This window comes from Pelophylax lessonae (genome assembly GCF_965119305.1).
Source record: "Pelophylax lessonae genome assembly, chromosome: 1".
NCBI lineage: Eukaryota > Metazoa > Chordata > Amphibia > Anura > Ranidae > Pelophylax > Pelophylax lessonae.
Genome location: NC_138768.1, coordinates 451812783 through 451831525, shown reverse-complemented (window position 1 = coordinate 451831525; position 18743 = coordinate 451812783). Strand labels below are relative to the sequence as shown.

The following is an 18743-nucleotide window of genomic DNA, read 5'->3' as shown; positions in this document are numbered from 1 at the left end:
TCCTCATCCTCTACCGCCTCCTCATCCGGACAGCGTAACACCTTCACCACCAACTTCAGCACGGCCAGGGGTAAACGACAGCAGGCAGTTTTACAACTTGCCTGTTTGGGGGACAAACCACACACCGCGCAGGAGTTGTGGAGGAGCATGGAACAGCAGACAAATGAGTGGTTGCTGCCAGCGAGCCTCAAGCCCGGCCTGGTGGTGTGCGATAACGGGCGAAATCTCATAGCAGCTCTGGGCCTAGCCGGTTTGACGCACATCCCTTGCCTGGCGCATGTGCTGAATTTGGTGGTGCAGAGGTTCCTTAAAAACTACCCCGATATGTCAGAGCTGCTGCAGAAAGTGCGGGCCGTTTGTGCGCACTTTCGGCGTTCTCACCCTGCTGCTGCTCGCCTGGCAGCGCTGCAGCGTAACTTCGGCCTTCCCGCTCACCGCCTCATATGTGACGTGCCCACAAGGTGGAACTCCACCTTGCACATGCTGGAAAGACTGTGCGAGCAGCAGCAGGCCATAGTGGAGTTTCAGCTGCAGCACGCACGCGTGAGTCGCTCTGCGGAACAGCACCACTTCACCACCAATAACTGGGCCTCCATGCGAGACCTGTGTGCCTTGTTGCGCTGTTTTGAGTACTCCACCAACATGGCCAGTGGCAATGACGCCGTTCTCAGCTTAACTATCCCACTTCTATGCCTCCTTGAAAAAACAATTCGGGCGATGATGGAAGAGGATGTGGCACAGGATGAGGAGGAGGAGGAGGATGAAGAGGTAACATTTCCAAGGCTTTCAGGGCAGTCATTCGCAAGGGGCTCCGAGGGTGGGTTCCTGCACACGCAAACGCCAGGGACGCAATTGTCCAGCAGGGGCACAGTTCTGGAGGATGAGGAGGATGAGGAGGAGGAGGAGCTGGAGGAGGAGATGGAACCATGTTCACAGCAGGGTGGCACCCAGGCCAGCTCATGGCCATCACTGGTGCGTGGCTGGGGGGATACAGAGGACACGGACCATACACCTCCCACAGAGGACAGCCTTTCGTTGCCTCTGGGCAGCCTGGCACACATGAGCGATTACATGCTGCAGTGTCTCCACAACGACCGCCGAGTTGCCCACATTCTAACTTGTGCTGATTACTGGGTGGCCACGCTGCTGGATCCCCGTTACAAGGACAACGTACCGTCCTTAATTCACTCACTGGAGCGCGATCGCAAGATGCGCGAGTACAAGCGCACGCTGGTAGACGCCATGCTGCTGGCATTCCCATCTGACAGCGGGGCCACAGTGGAAGCACAAGGCAGAGGAGGAGGAGGTCGCCAACGCAACCAGGGCACCGCCAGCACCTCAGAAGGCAGGGTTAGCATGGCCGAAATGTGGAAAAGCTTTGTCAGCACGCCACAACAAACAGCAGCACCAGCAGCTCAGATGGAACGTCTTAGCAGGAGGCAGCATTTTACCAACATGGTGGAGCAGTATGTGTGCACACGCCTACATGTAGTGAATGACGGGTCTGCCCCCTTCAACTTCTGGGTCTCCAAATTGGGCACATGGCCTGAGCTTGCCCTTTACGCCTTGGAGGTGCTGGCGTGCCCTGCAGCCAGTGTATTATCTGAACGGGTATTTAGCACGGCTGGGGGCGTTATAACAGACAAGCGCAGCCGCCTGTCCAGAGACAATGTGGACAAGCTCACGTTCATTAAAATGAACCAGGCATGGATCCCACGGGACTTTTCCGTACCTTATGCAGAATAGCAATGGATACCGACCTTACCCACCCATTGTTCCATTTTTGCTCTTTCTCACTCTTTTGGGGTGTACCCTCATTTAAAATTTTTGAAAAGAAGCAGTGTTGGCTACCTCGTCCTCCTCCTCAGGGCCAGATTAATGTAGGGGCTATTGGAGCTGCAGCTCCAGGCCCCTACCTTTTATATAGGCCCCGGGTTGGCCATATTCACTGTTACCGCTCTTCTGTCACTTGTAAACACAGAAGTCTGGCTTCTATGCTCGCTTCCCCAGGCAGCACCCTCAGAACCTCCCCACACAGCGTGAAGGCCGGACAAGGAGGGACAGTTGGCGATGCATGGATGTGTTTATGGGCTTCAGAGACAGCATCCCATGTTGAATTAGGCATGCATGGCTGCACCCTTCCTCCTCTGGGTGCATGGCAAGGCACGGCCCTTAAGGCCCTTCAAAATCCTCAGCACCAAGCCCATGATGCTGTTAATCCGGCCCTGGTCCTCCTCCACCGCCGCTTCCACCTACACCGCCCATAGGTGTGCGCAGCCTATTGCATTAAGGTGTGCACCCCAAAGTTGAAATACACATGCATGTGTTTGCCAGCAGGGAGAGTAATGTATCGGGGCCATGTACCTGTAGGCAAGGAGAAATAGAGCAGAGCAGGTCCCAGGGAGATCTTTCCCATCTCCTCACTGGCAATGCTATGTGCCCTAGGTGATTAGGGTGTGCCCAGGCACACCCAGCACACCCTGTGCGCACGCCTATGTCACCGCCACATCCACCACCACCTCAACCTCCCTCCTACTCCATATGGGCCTCGTCCTTCAGAGATGAAGAAGAACATTGTTTTATTTTTCTGTTTTTTTTTGTTGTTTTAAGTTATTTCCCTATCCACATTTGTTTGCAGAGCACTTGCCATGCTCTTAATTACGTTTTGCTGCCATTTGCAGCACTCTAGCCCTTTCCTTTGGTGTTTTAGAGCCATTTTAGTGCCTTAAAGTTCGGGTCCCCATTGACTTCAATGGGGTTCGGTGTCCGGGAAAAGTTCGGTAAAAGTCCGGGACACGGACCCGGACTTTTTTTTAAAGTTCGGCCGAACCCGTCGAACACGGACATCTAGGTGTCCGCTCAACCCTACTTATTTCCCATTCTATGTACATATACTGTAATCATTAGGATGTGGCACTGGTCTCTAACACCTATACACCCACAGTACCACCCTGTGATGGTGTATTTGTCAATATCTACTTACTGGAGCTTTCTGTATGTCTCATTTCTGAGTGCATATTTTGAGTAAAGGCTCCCTTGCACAGGGATTCTGCATGGATTTTGGTTATCTTCATTGGATACTACTCTTTGCGTGTTACTTTGTTGTCTTTGGTGTACACATAATACACCTATTGATCACTTATTGGATGGACTTTTTATACTTTATGGACACTTTTTTTAGTTGCAGTTAATTGAATCTATCACTAATGGGACTTTCCAATTATTTGTTGGTTTGCATATATATATATATATATATATATATGCCACCTAGGATTGTTTGGAGAGGATGGCACGGTGTGGCTCTGAGCAGTGAGAGCTTACACTGTATCAGCATTTGTGAGATGTCTTCCCTCAGTCATTAGATAAGCCCGATTGTTTTTAAATCTATGTGAGTGCAACTTTTATTTTTTTACAATAAAGCTTTTATATGGCATGGATGTCTTTTATCTCTTTTGAGTTCATCATCCTGCTGGGGAATCTGTATCCTGAGTAAGCTGCATCTGCCTTTGGTGTTAGTCCTGTCTTGGCTTAAAAAGGGACATGCTGTGAATAACCTTTTGATACAAAGAAGGTGAGAGCGTGCCCACTGGGGAAGGTGGAGGCCACAGTTGCTTTGACACAAGTGTATATGCATGTCTTTACATGCTGCACAAGAATATTAGAAGATGCAATTTATGGACACTGTTATTTGTCTGTAATATATTGCTTTTATGGTTTATTTTATACTTTGTATGAATATTTTTCGCATTTAGTGTTTTTATTGTGATTATTATACCAATGTTACATAAAGTTTTTTTTATTAATCTGATATTCTTTATTATTGATTATTGCATTTGGTGGGGTAGGTATACGGATGTGCAGTATTAGATGTGATGCACTAAATTGGATTTATTTGGAGTGTGGCATCATTTGTATACACATTTGTTTGGGGTGAAGTATTCTCTTTGAATGCTTGCTACCTAAAGTTAGGTGAAGATCCTGCACAAGGTATTTTATAAGTTTATAGTGAGGTGTACCTATCCAGTAAAAAACGGGTTTGGGAGCATTTTGTAACGGCAAAGGATATCTAGTATTTCTATGGGTTATACTGTAGTCTTTATTAAGAGCATAAAGCAACTTCAAACAAAAGTTTACTTCATTAAAGTGTAGTTTTAAGCCAAAATATATGATATAAAGCAACATAAATAATTAATACATAAACAAAATTACAGCTTCCAGAAGGAACCCTTGGGCAATAAACTAACTTATCACTACAACGGGAAGTACCTAACCCATTTTATTATTAAAGGAAAGCTGCAACCGCTGACCTCTTCTTCTGAAATTGCTATTATTATGTTGATGCTTTGGCTTTATTGTGTTCTGAATCCCAGACCTACAACAAGCATGAATATAAGAAAGTCTAGCTTTCTCCTATTTTCTTGTTTTGGATCCTACTCACAACTTCTGATGACAGAAACAGCCAGACAATAAGTATTTTCAGAATGAGGTCAGCAAAGGCAGACCACCATTAAGGTATACTTTTACATTTAAAATCTGCTATCTGCTTGGTTATTGTGCTGACCCCTCAATTTAATATTTATAAGGAACTGGCTATAAAAAAGTATAAAACCAGTATATCTGGAATGCCTAAACTGCTTGTTTCAGTTAAAGGATGTGTAAACTCTAGCAATAAACTTCTACTTTTTGTTCTGTTAAATATACAATTAAAGCATTTTGCTATACTGTGTCTGTAAGATAAGTGCAAAATAATACCCATTGACACTACCAGAAAACCAGTGAGCTGATAACTTACTGTGTTCCCAGTCTCTGCTGATGGTAAGAAGTTAGCTGTGTAAAAGCTGTAGACATGTGCAATACTTCTCAGTCTGAATGTAAATTTGGACTCATTTTTCCATCTGAATCTCCAAATAAACAAGGAAAGAATTTAGTTGAAATTTGTTTAATTTCGTTTCATACATTTGTTTTCTAACTAATTCCATATTTTCGGAACTATTCAGATTCGTTCGACAAATGATCAACCGATTCAAACTTTGTGTGAAGAATCGCTGGTTGTTAAGGAGCGGGCCAGGAAACCAGCCACTGTGTCCTTAATAACCAATGACACATCAGCTGTCAGCGGGCTTCCTCGCTGAGGGCTGAAATGAAAACAAAAATATGCCGGCAATGAAAAATTAAAAAACAGCATGCCCCCCCTCAATCTATACCAGGCCCTTCGGGTCTAGTATGGATTTTAAGGGGACCCCCATGTCAAAATGTAAAAAAAGCAGAGTGGTGTCCCCCCAAAATCCATACCAGACCCATATCTGAGCAGGCAACCTGGCAGGCTAGGAAAGGAGGGACGAACAAATACCCCCCTCCTAAACCATACCAGGCCATGCCCTCAACATGGGGGGTGCTTAGGGGCAGGGGGGGCTCTACCCTTCCACCCCAAACCATCTTGTCCCCATGGTAATAGGGACTAGAGCCTCTTCCCCACAACCCTAGGCTGTGTTTGTGGGGGTCTGTGGGTGGGAGGCTTATCTGAATCAGAAAGCCCCCTTTAACAAGAGGGCCCACCAGATCCCAACCCCCCCCCCCCCCAAGTGAATGAGTATGGGGTATACACAGTCACTAAAAAAGTGTAAAAAGTGAGTAAAGACTCAACACAAGTTAAATTTTGACAATTACTTTATTTATTTTTTTTTAAATATCCCCCTCCCGCACCGCCTGGCTTGAAAAAAAGGCAAACAAACCCTTTGGTCTCGTTGAAGGCTCTCGCCGTCTGCCTGCTCCACATTTTGACATTTCCTAAATAGCTAAGGTCACCCATTGATGTCAGTAGGTGACCCCACCCCCCATGTGACATCATCGACCGGTGCATCGGGTGACTCCGCCCCTTAGTTATTTAGGAAATGTCAGAGGGCAGAGCAGGCAGACGGTGAGAGCCTTCGGTGAGACTGGATGGTTTTTTTTTTAGTGTTATGTTTTTTTAGGTCCGGCAGGTGCGCCGGGTGTCGTGATTGATGATACATCTGCACCAGGGGACACTTTCATTTTTAAATAAAGGACTTGTCAAAAACTTGTGTTGTGTCTTTACTCACTTTCTACACTGTTTTGGAGAATGGGTAGGGGTACTATGTACATGGGGGGCAGGATCTGGAGGCTCCAAGGTTGTGGGGAAAAGGCCCTTGTCCCAATCAACATGGGGACAAGGTGCCAAAGCAGCCCCCCCCCCATGTTGAGGGTATGTGGCCTGGTATGGTTCAGGAGGGGGAGAGCGCTTGTTCATCAATCCCCCCCTTTTCCTGACCTGCTGGGCTGCATGCTCAGATAAGGGTCTGATAAAATGTTAGGGGGGCATGCCAAAGGGCCTGGTATGGATGGGGGGGTGCCTCGCTGTTTTTTTTTTATTGCCCGCATTCTTTTGTTTACATTTCAGCTGTCAGTGGGGAAGCAATCGGTTGTTAAGGACGAGGTGCGGCCAGCCTCCCGGTCCGCTTCTTAACAACCAGCAGTTTTTTACACAGAATTCGAAACAGTCAATCGTTTTTTTGACTGATCTGAATTTAAATCATTCCGAAAATGTGGAATTTGTTCAAAAATTAATAAGCGAAACAAAATTAAGTGAAACAAAACTAAACCACACGAATTCCGAAACGAATAAAACAAAATTAGTAACATAACTAATCTATCCGAAACAAAAAAATGTTTCCATTCTGCACATGTCTATGTGGCCTAGAGAATACCTCCCCCTAAAGGAGGAGAGGGAAAGCTATTCGGAAGTTCTGTATATGGATGACAATACTGCTCCTCCATACATACAGCACACTGAGTGAGCGTTGTCACCCTAAAACAGTAAATGTGTTACTGGTAGTATCACCATGTGAAAATAAAGGGAAAATGCAGCCCCATATCTGAGCACTGGTAAGCTGACTTTTTTTTTTTTTTCATCGGTCGCTCTCAATATGTTTTATCCCTTAGACCTTTCACCATTTTTGTTACCCGTCTCTACACTTGTTCTATCTTTTCAATTAGGGGAATCAGAACTTCCTCTTGCTGGTGATCCCTCTAGTGATGCATCCTAGAATTCTATTCACTTTTCCCACTGCCTGGTCACACTGTTTGCTCATTTTGCAATCATCTTTAATAAGTACCCCAAATCTTTTTTCTCTGTAGTGCTTATCAACATTGTACCCCCAATGTTATACTCTCTTAAAAGATTCCTTTTTCCTAGGGCATTATTTTACATTTAGAAATTTTGAACTGCAGTTTCCACCATTCTTCTAGCAATGCCAAATCATGTTCCATGTTACAGACAGCTCCAGAAAAAGCAACCCTATTACACACCTTTGTATAATCAGCAAAAGACATAGTTAGCCCAACAAACCTTTAGTTATATCACGTACTGTACATATGAATTTCATAGATAGAACAGGACCTAGTACACCACTAGTGACTGGTCCCTGTTCCGAATGAACCCCATTTACAACCACACTCTGATATCTATCCTTTAGATAGGTAGAGAGTATATGCAAAGTGTTTTAACTTTGCATATACTCTAAGTTTACATACTTATGGGTATCAACTTTGGAAAAATTAAAATACATGTACAGTGTGTGTAATACTTGAAAAAACCTGGCATGTTTACCCTAATATTGTTTTATTATTTTCCATATATATATACATCCTATGTCATGAAAAAAAGCTTTACTGTCCTTGGTTGTAAGAGCTTAACTATTTTTTCTTTAACTTGATTTGCAGGATTGACTGGTATGGAAGAGCATAAAAAAACAGAACATCTACTAATAATTCCATCATATCAAGACGCCAGTGTTGCAACAGTAGGTGAAAACCAGCCAACAGTGCAGTCACCGACAGAAGAGCCTCATGAAAATAAAGAAGCAGAACAATATGCTATGAAATTGGATAGTAATCAAGATTTATTGGATGACTGGCTGCCTACAATTACTGAGCTTCATACAGGTTACCATCCATCAACTGAAACAACTCCTTTAAGTAGTACTAAATTTCCTTTAGACATTGTCAAGGACTCAAAAGTACCCAAAAATTGGATTAGTGCAGGTGACAACCATAAGGAGCCAAATGATCGAGAAAGCTCTGAAGTTCTGTCAACTAGAGGTCATAAAACCATAGACGAAGATGTTGAGGGGTTTTCGGGAGATCTTACAGTAAAAAATGACAGACATTTATCATTAGAAACTCCAAATCCTATTGATTCAGCTGCAACAACACAAGGATCAGGTAATTTTTTCTTCTCAGTAACAAAACATTCAGATACAGTATGGGAAACCGTTGACATGGGAGATGGAGAAAATCTATACTCTAATTTCCAAGAACGGCAAGGCAAAGAAAAGACATTTTCAGAGAAGCTAGCATTATCTTTTCAAAAGAATAAAACAGATGAAATACATTCCTCCACTGAATTGAAGGTGCCAGCAACCAACATTTCTGACACTATCTTTGGGAACAGGAATTCTGATTTATTAAATGCACTTCCACATTCAAATCATGACACCATTAATGAAAATGTCAAGCCAGACACAATACACAAAACTACTCTGCCACCAAATCTCACAACCAGCAGCCAGAAAGGAACCAACGGGTGGCAACAAGAAGAAACTTTGTTGGCTCCAGATATTACAGAGATCCCTAAAACTGTACTCACTGAAATAGAAAACCAAACCACAGCTATTAGCCACCATGAAACTGTTACTCAGAACCTAGTCTTTGAAAGTAAAACCAGCTCAATACAGACCGTAAAAGTTGCTTCCTATGAAGCCCATCGTGAAACTAGTGAAAGTGATAAAATGAAAACAGCTGATGAAAGTGTTAAGTCAATTCCAGAAAGTGAGCACATTTCTGCAACCAGCTCATTTACAACAGACTCAATCTTGGCCACAGAAGACAGGGTGACAGTTGCCCATGGAACACCAAGACCTCATTACAGTTTTATCTCACAGTCACCTCTAACATCTGTTACTCAACTGGACACCCTAAAAACTGAGGATGGGAAAATGGGAACAATCATACCATCTCTTATTTATGGAGAAGACAAGCATAGTGGCATACAGGGGTTTTCTGATCAACCTTCTTATGAGTCTACTATTGCCTCTGATAGTACTTTTATGTTTGGACCTACAGCAGATAGTGAGATGGAAGAAACATTATCTCTGGAGAAGGAAGAGGATTTAGGAAGTGGTAGAGAAGAAGACAGTACACAGTGGCTTATTGAAGGCCATAGTGCACAAGGTAAATCTTTATATATATTTATCTTTTTATACATTCTTTTTCTTTTTTTTTAAATATTGCTTATAACAATTGTCATACTTTTATCATTCCTTGTCAATTACTTTGTTGTATAGACAACATTCAAATACATGCATCCAAATAAAAAAACTGATGTACATTTTGCTAAGCTAAGATGCTCATGCATTGGTTTTATACAAATGTATTAGATTGCCTTATGCAGGGTGCAAAATATTCAAGTGATAGCTAAGTGGAGATCCAAGTAGTGGTAAACAGCCTATCTTGATTAGATGTCCCGTAATATGTAGTTGTTTTTATGCCATTTTATTTATGTGACTCATGCTATCAAAATGTTTTCTTTGGGATGGTAAAAGTAAAACTTTTTTCATCAATAAGCAGTTCTGAAATGGTGTCATCAAACTTGTAGGCAGGAGGAAGAATTCCTCAGTTTACTCTTCCCCAGTGATCTCTCAGGCTGTGACAATGGGGGGAGATTTGCTAAAACTGGAGCATACAGAATCTGGTGCAGCTGTGCATGGTAACCAATACGCTTCTAACTTCAGCTTGCTCAATTAAGCTTTGACAATAAAACCTAGAAGCCGATTGGTTTTGATCTAGAGTGCACCACTTTTAGTAAATCTCGCCCATTGTAACTTTGTAGCAAATCACAAGGTGAGAACAGAGCTACCGTAATCTATGTCAGACATTTATAAACATGGCCAAGAAATGCACAGCACTATAATTAAATCCCTTAGAGTCAGCACCTGCCGGCCCTTTAAGGGGTTTAGAATGCCGGGATGTGGGGCGGGGCTCATGGTCACGTGGCCGCCGTGACTGGCTGTCACAGCGGTTAAACGATCGGAAAGCTCCCAATCGCAAGCATATTTGTGTGCGCTCGGCGCCAAGAGGTTAAATAATCAAATCATCTTTGAATCACCATGTCAGTCCAAGACATAGATGCTGACCCTGAATAGTGCCAAATATGGCTCCATCCTTTTTTTTTGAAAATGCAGCCATTTTCAAGGGAATTACTGTGATCTCTGTGAGTGGCGATACTAATCTTTGTTACACGTACATGCTACTTAAGGCTTATGATCAGAAAATCATACATAAAATATTGCTTTAGAAGCCTTCATAAGATAATCTGATTATTAGTACACAGCTTTCGAGCGCCGATCACGACAATTCATGTGAAATTAAGCGATGGGGCAAGCATGAAAAATGTTCTCATACGATACCAGATCATACGATTTTCGTTCAATCAGTACAACTAAATGTGGATAACTTATGCGCTGCTATGCCAGGAGAGATATTATCGTGCAATAAAGAAGAACTGCTGCAACCACTAACAATGGTGAACTCAAACCACTTAAAATAAAATTGTGAAAGAAAAAATGGTAATCTTTTTGTAAAACAATCCAACTGATAAAAATTCCAATCGGAATAAAATCCACTTCAATAATAAAGTCAAAAAATGTGAAACGTAGTATTTATTCATAGGATAGCTGCGTATTAAAACGCCATCACCAAACACTTCTGGGTGCAATGCCTGCTGACCTCTGGCCTGCTGCTGAATACTACGTTTCATGTTTTTGAGACTTTATTGATGAAGTAGATTTTATTTTGATTGGTATTTTTAATTTGGACGGTTTTATAAAAAGATTTTCTATTGTATATGTATTGTGATACCAAACACATTACTCTATGTAACACCATTTGGGATTTAGATTGTATATATTGCATGTTGTGGTATTAGTTTCTTGCAAGTGGTAAGGGTTTATCACTGCTTCTGAACAGTGCACCATTTTTTCTTTCACAAGTTTAATCAGTACAGTTGTTATCCGAAAATACAATACAAATACACTACAATACATGACATCACTTCTGAATTTTTATTCTGTCGTACGAGAATTTTAATAACTTTAGTAACCTCTTTACTTTCAATATGAGATTAGCATGCAAAAAAATAAAAACAGGCGATCATTTGTCCGCTAACCTCATTGTGTGTTCCAGGCATTCGTTCCCATGCATGTAACATGAAAAAATATTTTTGCTGGTTGGTTTTCCTTATCTTATCTGCTGACCAGCCAATTGTTTCAAGCTTCGAGTTGCACAATCTATTTAATATTTAGCTGTAATGTATGCGAAAATACTGGATACTGTAATAAGTTCCAGTAAGCAAATGGAATAGAAAAAAAATGCAGAAAATTAAAATGGTGCCAAAGTGAAGACATTCATGCAATAAAAATTATCTTGGCATAATGTTCTCTAAAAATGATTTGGTTTTCCTTGTGCATAGTAGAAATTAGGAAGAGTAATCGTCAAGAATACAATGCAATTCATGTGTATCATGGAACTAAAAATGTAAACCCCACTATTTGCAAGTACAAAAAGTGGTAGTTATGCTTAATGATATGCTGTATTTGTGCTGCAGTTATTTTGTGAAAGTCCTTATGTGTCACCATTCTTTCAGAGCCTATAAAGATGACCTGGTAAAATCTAATAATTGGTTTAATACAATTAAAACAAAATGAACAAACGTGAACACAAAGCCAATTAACTTTCCATTGCGTTTTGCTTCTGTCTTGCAGTAAGTTAAGCATTTTGAGACCAACACTGTATCCATATGTCCAGGTGACACAGTTTCTATAGCAACCATGGGTATTCTGTGTGCTTTCTGCCAGTCAAGTAGGGAGAATATCGCTACAGCGCTCTGTTAATAAGGCCCTGAGAGGCAATTTCAAGCATGCAATAAATTTAATGTGTAAAATAAGTGTTTTGGGTTGTGTGTAAATAGTCCCAAAATAACAGCTTCATTTTTTCTGTATGACATTTGTGGCGGTGGCTTCTGTTTGAAGTGATCACGTCAACTATAGCAAGCACCCATAAATGTATCATAGTTATTATTATTTCATGGTTTGTTTTATTATACCATATGCGGTATTTACTATTGCTGAATATTTATATCTATCCCTGTTTCAGATAAAAGCTGACAGGGTATCTTGTTTAATGATTATCAACTGTTAGTAATTACATGGTGTGTGCACTAATGAGCACTTGCTCCTGGGTGGAGTTCTTGTTTGTGTTTGGGTAAAAAATAAAATTATCCCATTGCAATTAATTCAGGAATGCTCAAACCAAACAACTGCGATGTTCATGGTAAAATTCAGACGCAATCATATATAGTTACATATAGGTAAGGTTGAATAAAAACAATAGACCATCCAGTTCAACCTGTGCAGGTGTACGTGTGTCAGTGTCGATAATAATTTCCCATACCCTGTAGGTTGTGTTCTTTACGATACACGTCCAAGAGTCTTTTAAAGATCTCAATACTCCCCGCTGGCACCACCAGTTGTGGAAGAGAGTTCCATATCCTTATCGCCATTAAACCTATAATGCCCTGGCACTCCACAGCAGCCAATCAGCAGCCTGGGACAGGGAGAAACTTGTCTCCACACTTGAACTCTGGACACCATTTTTGTGGTGACCGGTGTACTATTCAATGCATGTACCTGCATGCAAACCTGGTATATTGCCCTAGCTGGGCTTTTATAAACTAGTTAATTTACAGTCACCAGACATTCACAGTTGGGTGGTCTAATAAGTTGGATCAGCACTGTGTTGAGGAGTCATGGGGAAGCAAGGTACTGTCCCCATGTTGAGGGCATGTGGCCTGGTATGGTTCTAGATAGGGGAAACCTACAATCATTCCTCCTCCTTTCCAGGCCAGCCAGGCTGCATGCTCAAGTAAGGGTTTGCTATGGATTTTAGGGGAGGGGGGTTATGTTACTCCAAATAACGTCAAATAACTTTTTACTCTTTAATTCATTTTTTTTTGTTCTTTAAAATCTATATCATTCTTAAAATCCCATGCAATGTGATACCATGCACCAATTTCACCATATTCCCAATATGCAGATTCCCTCACCTTCTTTGCTTGCCCTTAAGGAAGTTAGGTTTATTGCACCTTCCCCTTCAGTATAGCCACAGATGGTATTCCTGTCTGTGACCTCCAGGTATTTCAATCCACATCCATCCTCCTCATTCCATAAGAGAATTATCTCCAAAAGCTCAAACAGAGTGAACTATTATAGTGCTCTCTGCTATACCACCAATATTTTATGTAAAATATTAAAATACCGCTCACAATAACACTTGCACTGTTCACATTTTATTGTGAGCTGTATTTTAATATTTTTAATAAAATATTCCTCTCTGAAGCCTCCAGGTATTTCAATCCACATCCATCCTTCTTATTCAATAGGAGAATTATCTGCAAAAGCTTGAAGAGAGTGAACAATCATAGCACTTTCTGCTATACCACAATAAAATGTGCACTGTCCACATTTTATTGTGAGCGTTATTTTAATATGTTTAATAAAATATTCCTCTTTGCGGCCTCCAGGTATTTCAATCCACGTCCATTCTCCTTACTGAATAAGAGAATTATCTCCAAAAGCTCAAAAACAGTGAAAAATCATAGCACTTTTTGCTATACCACATAAAAATGTGCACTGTTCACAATTTAATTGTGAGCGGTATCTTAATATGTTTAATAAAATATTCCTGACTGCGGCCTCCAGGTATTTCAATCCATATCCATTCTCCTTATTGAATAAGAAAATTATCTCCAAAAGCTCAAAAACAGTGAAAAATCATAGCACTTTCTGCTATACCACATAAAAATGTGCACTGTTTACATTTTATTGTGAGTGGTATTTTAATATGTTTAATAAAATATTCCTGTCTGTGGCCTCCAGGTATTTCAATCCACATATGTTCTCCTTATTGAATAAGAAAATTATCTCCAAAAGCTCAAAAACTGTGAAAAATCATAGTGCTTTCTGCTATAACACAATAAAATGTGCACTGTTCACATTTTATTGTGAGTGGTATTTAAAGATGTTTAATAAAATATTCCTCTCTGCAGCCTCCATGTATTTCAATGCACATCCATCCTCCTTTTTCAAGAAGAGAATAATCTTCAAAAGCTCAAAAAGATTGAAAAAATCATAGCGCTTTCTGCTATGCCGCCAATATTTTATGAACAATAATAAAATACCACTCACAATAAAAGGAGCACTGATCTCATTTTGATCGGCTGCTTTTGAGGGCAGAGAAGAGACTTGGGGGTCTAATAGACCCCAGGTCTCTCAATAAAGAGGTAAACACAGGGAGAAAGGAAAACCGCTCAAGTGAAAGGATGTGTCCTAACGATCAAACAGGGTGCTGGTTAGGTCCGCAATCCCGGCAGCTGTACATGAATAGAAAAGGCAACCGCACTCCGGCTTGAAGGTATGAAGCAATAAAATCCATTTATTGAAAGTCCAATTGTTCAAAACAATCCATAGTGACAAAATCAGAGACAGGGGACAAACACAGTTGACGCGTTTCACTAAATCAGTTTCGCTTAATCATAACCGGTGATGTTGTTCATTTCATGTGATATACAATAATTACATGATTATTGATTATTGCATATCAGCAATAAAGTTGAACTAGTAAAAAAAAAAAAAAAGAAAACAGTGATGTCTGCTTAGGACAAAATGTGTAGGGGCATGGCTGGGATGCAGCGACATCATCACGCTTTGCTGACGTACTAACCAGGGACACTCTGGATATCTTTTTTGTTATGCTGTTGATTTTATCTGATCATGTGAGTAATTTTACTAAGTTTTAATAAAACTGCTACTATGGGTTCACACTACATGAGTGTCCCTCTCTTTATATTTATTCTGGATCATTTTATGTGATGAGCAGAATGGATGGCAGTGGATGGAAAGTTGCACAGGAGGCTTTAATGTTCACCATTGGCATGACCGCTCTATAAATAGGTGGTCATGGCATTCTGGTGCGCATTCTTTATAATTTAAGCACTGGATGAATGGCACACTGGAGAAGGAGAATTTACAACTGTTTGCGGTAGAGACTGTCACTGGGACTTTTATTTCACTTCATTTCTTGGCACTTTTTTGAACCTTTTTGTGAACCGCACGAGTAATTTGCTGCACTGCTCATGTCAACTCTGTGTTTAAGAGGATATGTGCATGAGGGATATTATCTGAATTCAGAGTGATTGCACAAAAGTCAGTGTTTCAAGCACTTGTCTGTGTTGTAATATTTCAATCCATAATATTTTATTGGTTTAGCACTGTATATTTGTTGCTTTGGCGACAGGTTTACAACTGTCATTTGAATCTTTTTGGTTTTGGAAGAAATTTAGCGCTGCCTCTATGCACATACAGGTCTTTATATCGCACATCATCATATAAGGCCAGCTGCTCTTTCCCTCCTTTCTTTAGCTGGAAGCACGGCTTACTCTGTGCAAATTAGGTACAGTATTATAATTTAGCTCCAATGTATTGCAAAATGCTAAACAATATTTCCTGACTAACTCCAAGGCAGCAAATGAATGGTTAGATTCTGACCATTCATATGCTGCCATGGAGATAATCAGGAAAGGTAAATTATGATAAGTATTTGATAACACTTTTTTTGTTGAATTTATTGAAAGCATAACTAAACCTAAGAACAAAAATATAATATATTTCAGCTTGCCAGTCCTTAGACGTGGTGAATACATTAGTTTTCTTTTATTACCTGGTGATTTTGCAAGTAACACTCTACCTGTCCTAGGATGAAAACACCAACCAAAAGAGTACAAAAAAAAGAGTTCATTGTTATTGTTTAAAACCCAACTCTGGGAAATTTAAACATAATTCCTTGCAGTAGGGCTGTCCCTGCACTACAGGGGTTAACTGCCCATTTGGTCTAGGCGAGAGTTTTTTCTCTTTAACTTTCCTGATCTTCCCTCTTCCCTCAAATGGCACCCCCCATGCTCTGACAGTGGGCTATTCTGTGAGGGTCATAATGCCCAATGTAAGACTATGGCCCATGCTTTGGTCTTGATGATGTCAGTACCTTCCATTGCTGGAGCATGGAGGAGAAGGCACTTTGGGGACTGGTCTATCAGCACAGATCACTGGATTGGGTAAGTGTATCTTTTCTATGTCCACTAGGCCAAAACAAGCAATTAAAGTGTTTGTTACCCTAAAAAAAAAAAAGAAAAATCGGATCCTGTTCCCTTAAAGCATATTACACAGCACAGTGTTTGTGCTGTGTAATTTGGCCCCCTGTATCACCTGAAATACCTGGTTGATCCTGGCTGTCTATGCCCTGTCCCTGTAATCTGACCACCGTTTATTATGGCTACAGAGCCATGACACTGTGGTCAATTTATGTGCCTCCGTCATCTGCTGTTATCTGCACCTCTCCTGTGTCTCCTTTTGTCCTCCTCTCCCCTCCCCTACCTGCCTGTCAACTCTGTCCACTCTACGATTTTCCCGTTCTACTGCTTTCATAATACAACCTTGCAACAACCCCCTCTGCTACAGTATGTTAAATAATGTCCCCAGTGCATTATTGCTGTGTACCTGATTTCAAAAATGCTGCTGTGGGCCTGATTTCAGAGCGCCTATCGGCGCTCACGTAACTGGCCGCCTCTCTCCTCCTGGCTGATGTAAGTGTGGGTTTCTAAGCCCTGCCCACTTTACTGTCAGCTTGAGAGAGGAGAGAGGCGGTCAGTCACGTGATTGGCACTCTGAAATCAGGTACATAGCAGCATTTAAAAAAAAAAACACACTGGGAACATTATTTTACATAGCAGAGGGGATGGTTGCAAGGTTTTGCATGGCTTAACAACCACTTCAACTCTTGCACACAGCCTCACTGCATGGGATAGTTTTAGGTTTCCCTGGGTTGTGCTTTAAATGCATTCCAAAGCTAACTACAAAGATGAAATACATAGTTTGCAACTGTATTACCTGCGAAAGAATGCCTGATCCAGTTAAACTATTTAACCTAAATAGGATCTATCCAAGCCTGTTTATGTAAAGGGAGCAGCAGTACCGTGACTGTCTGAGCACTGAGGTACAGAAGACTCTAGACAGCTCATATCAGGATAGAGTCAGGCACTAACGCTAATCATATGTAAAAACGCAATTTTTTTTACGAATATATAGCTTAAAACGTAGTTCCACCCAAAAGGGGAAGGTCCGCCTATCTGCCTCCCCCCCCCCCCCGCTGCTACATTTGGCACCTTTTGGGGGAGGGGAGAGGGGGTACCTGGTGTTGACAGTTAGTTAGCCCCCCCCTCCCTAGGAGGTCTGACGAAGGAGCTGAGCTCTGAAACATGCAACCGCCCTCCACCCGCTCTATTGGACTCCAGCCACTGCGTCCTCACTAGTGATGTCGCGAACCTAAAATTCGCCGTTCGCGAACGGCGAACGCGAACATCGGCAAATGTTCGCGAACCGGCGAACCGGGCGAACCGCCATAGACTTCAATAGGCAGGCGAATTTTAAAACACACAGGGACTCTTTCTGGCCACAATAGTGATGGAAAAGTTGTTTCAAGGGGACTAACACCTGGACTGTGGCATGCCGGAGAGGGATCACGCAAAAAAAAGTTCTTAAAAATTATAATTTTTTGATAGAGAGCCAATTATTGGAAAAATTAAAAAAAAAATAAAAATAAAAAATTTCTTTGGATTTAGCATCTGGGGGGTCTAAAAAGTGTACTTGTGAAGTTTCAGCTCTGTAGCATGTCCAGAACCCCTAAAAAACAGCATTTGTCTTATATTTTCAGGAATATGGCTTCTCTGCGGCTGGCTTTTTCTCTTGCAGGCATTTATCGGGCATTTTTTTAGGCAGGCATGTCATTTTTTGTATTTAGTGTCTGGGGGGTCTAAAAAGTGTACCTGTCAAGTTTCAGCTCTGTAGCATGTCCAGAACCCCTAAAAAACAGCATTTTTCTTATATTTTCAGGAATATGGCTTCTCTGCGGCTGGCTTTTTCTCTTGCAGGCATTTATCGGGCATTTTTTTAGGCAGGCATGTCATTTTTTGTATTTAGTGTCTGGGGGGTCTAAAAAGTGTACCTGTCAAGTTTCAGCTCTGTAGCATGTCCAGAAACCCTAAAAAACAGCATTTTTCTTATATTTTCAGGAATACGGCTTCTCTGCGGCTGGCTTTTTTTCTTGCAGGCATTTAGCGGGCATTTTTTTAGGCAGGCATGTCATTTTTTGTATTCAGTGTCTGGGGGGTCTAAAAAGTGTACCTGTCAAGTTTCAGCTCTGTAGCATGTCCAGAACCCCTAAAAAACAGCATTTTTCTTATATTTTCAGGAATACGGCTTCTCTGCGGCTGGCTTTTTCTCTTGCAGGCATATATATCAGTGGTGGGTGGGCAGTGGCACAGTACACTCTCTGTGGACCTGACAGCAGTCACTGGCACCCAGGCAACTGCAATTTAAAAAATATATATATATATTTTTACTTTGCAAGCTGCTGTGCCACTTTATATATCAGTGGTGGGTGGGCAGTGGCACAGTACACTCTCTGTGGACCTGACAGCAGTCACTGGCACCCAGGCAACTGCAATATAAAATATATATATATATTTTTTTACTTTGCAAGCTGCTGTGCCACTTAATATA

General features: G+C 41.5%; 1 protein-coding gene across 2 annotated transcripts in view; it reads left to right on the top strand.

Annotated features, from left to right (window-relative positions):
- Window positions 1-18743, top strand: part of NCAN (neurocan) — a 373708-nt gene that overhangs the window by 294663 nt on the left and 60302 nt on the right. For both annotated transcript variants that reach the window (XM_082243138.1, XM_082243139.1), the window contains one exon: window positions 7741-9249. In XM_082243138.1, coding sequence (XP_082099264.1) covers window positions 7741-9249 — 1509 coding nt within the window. The remainder of the gene's footprint in view (window positions 1-7740; window positions 9250-18743) is intronic.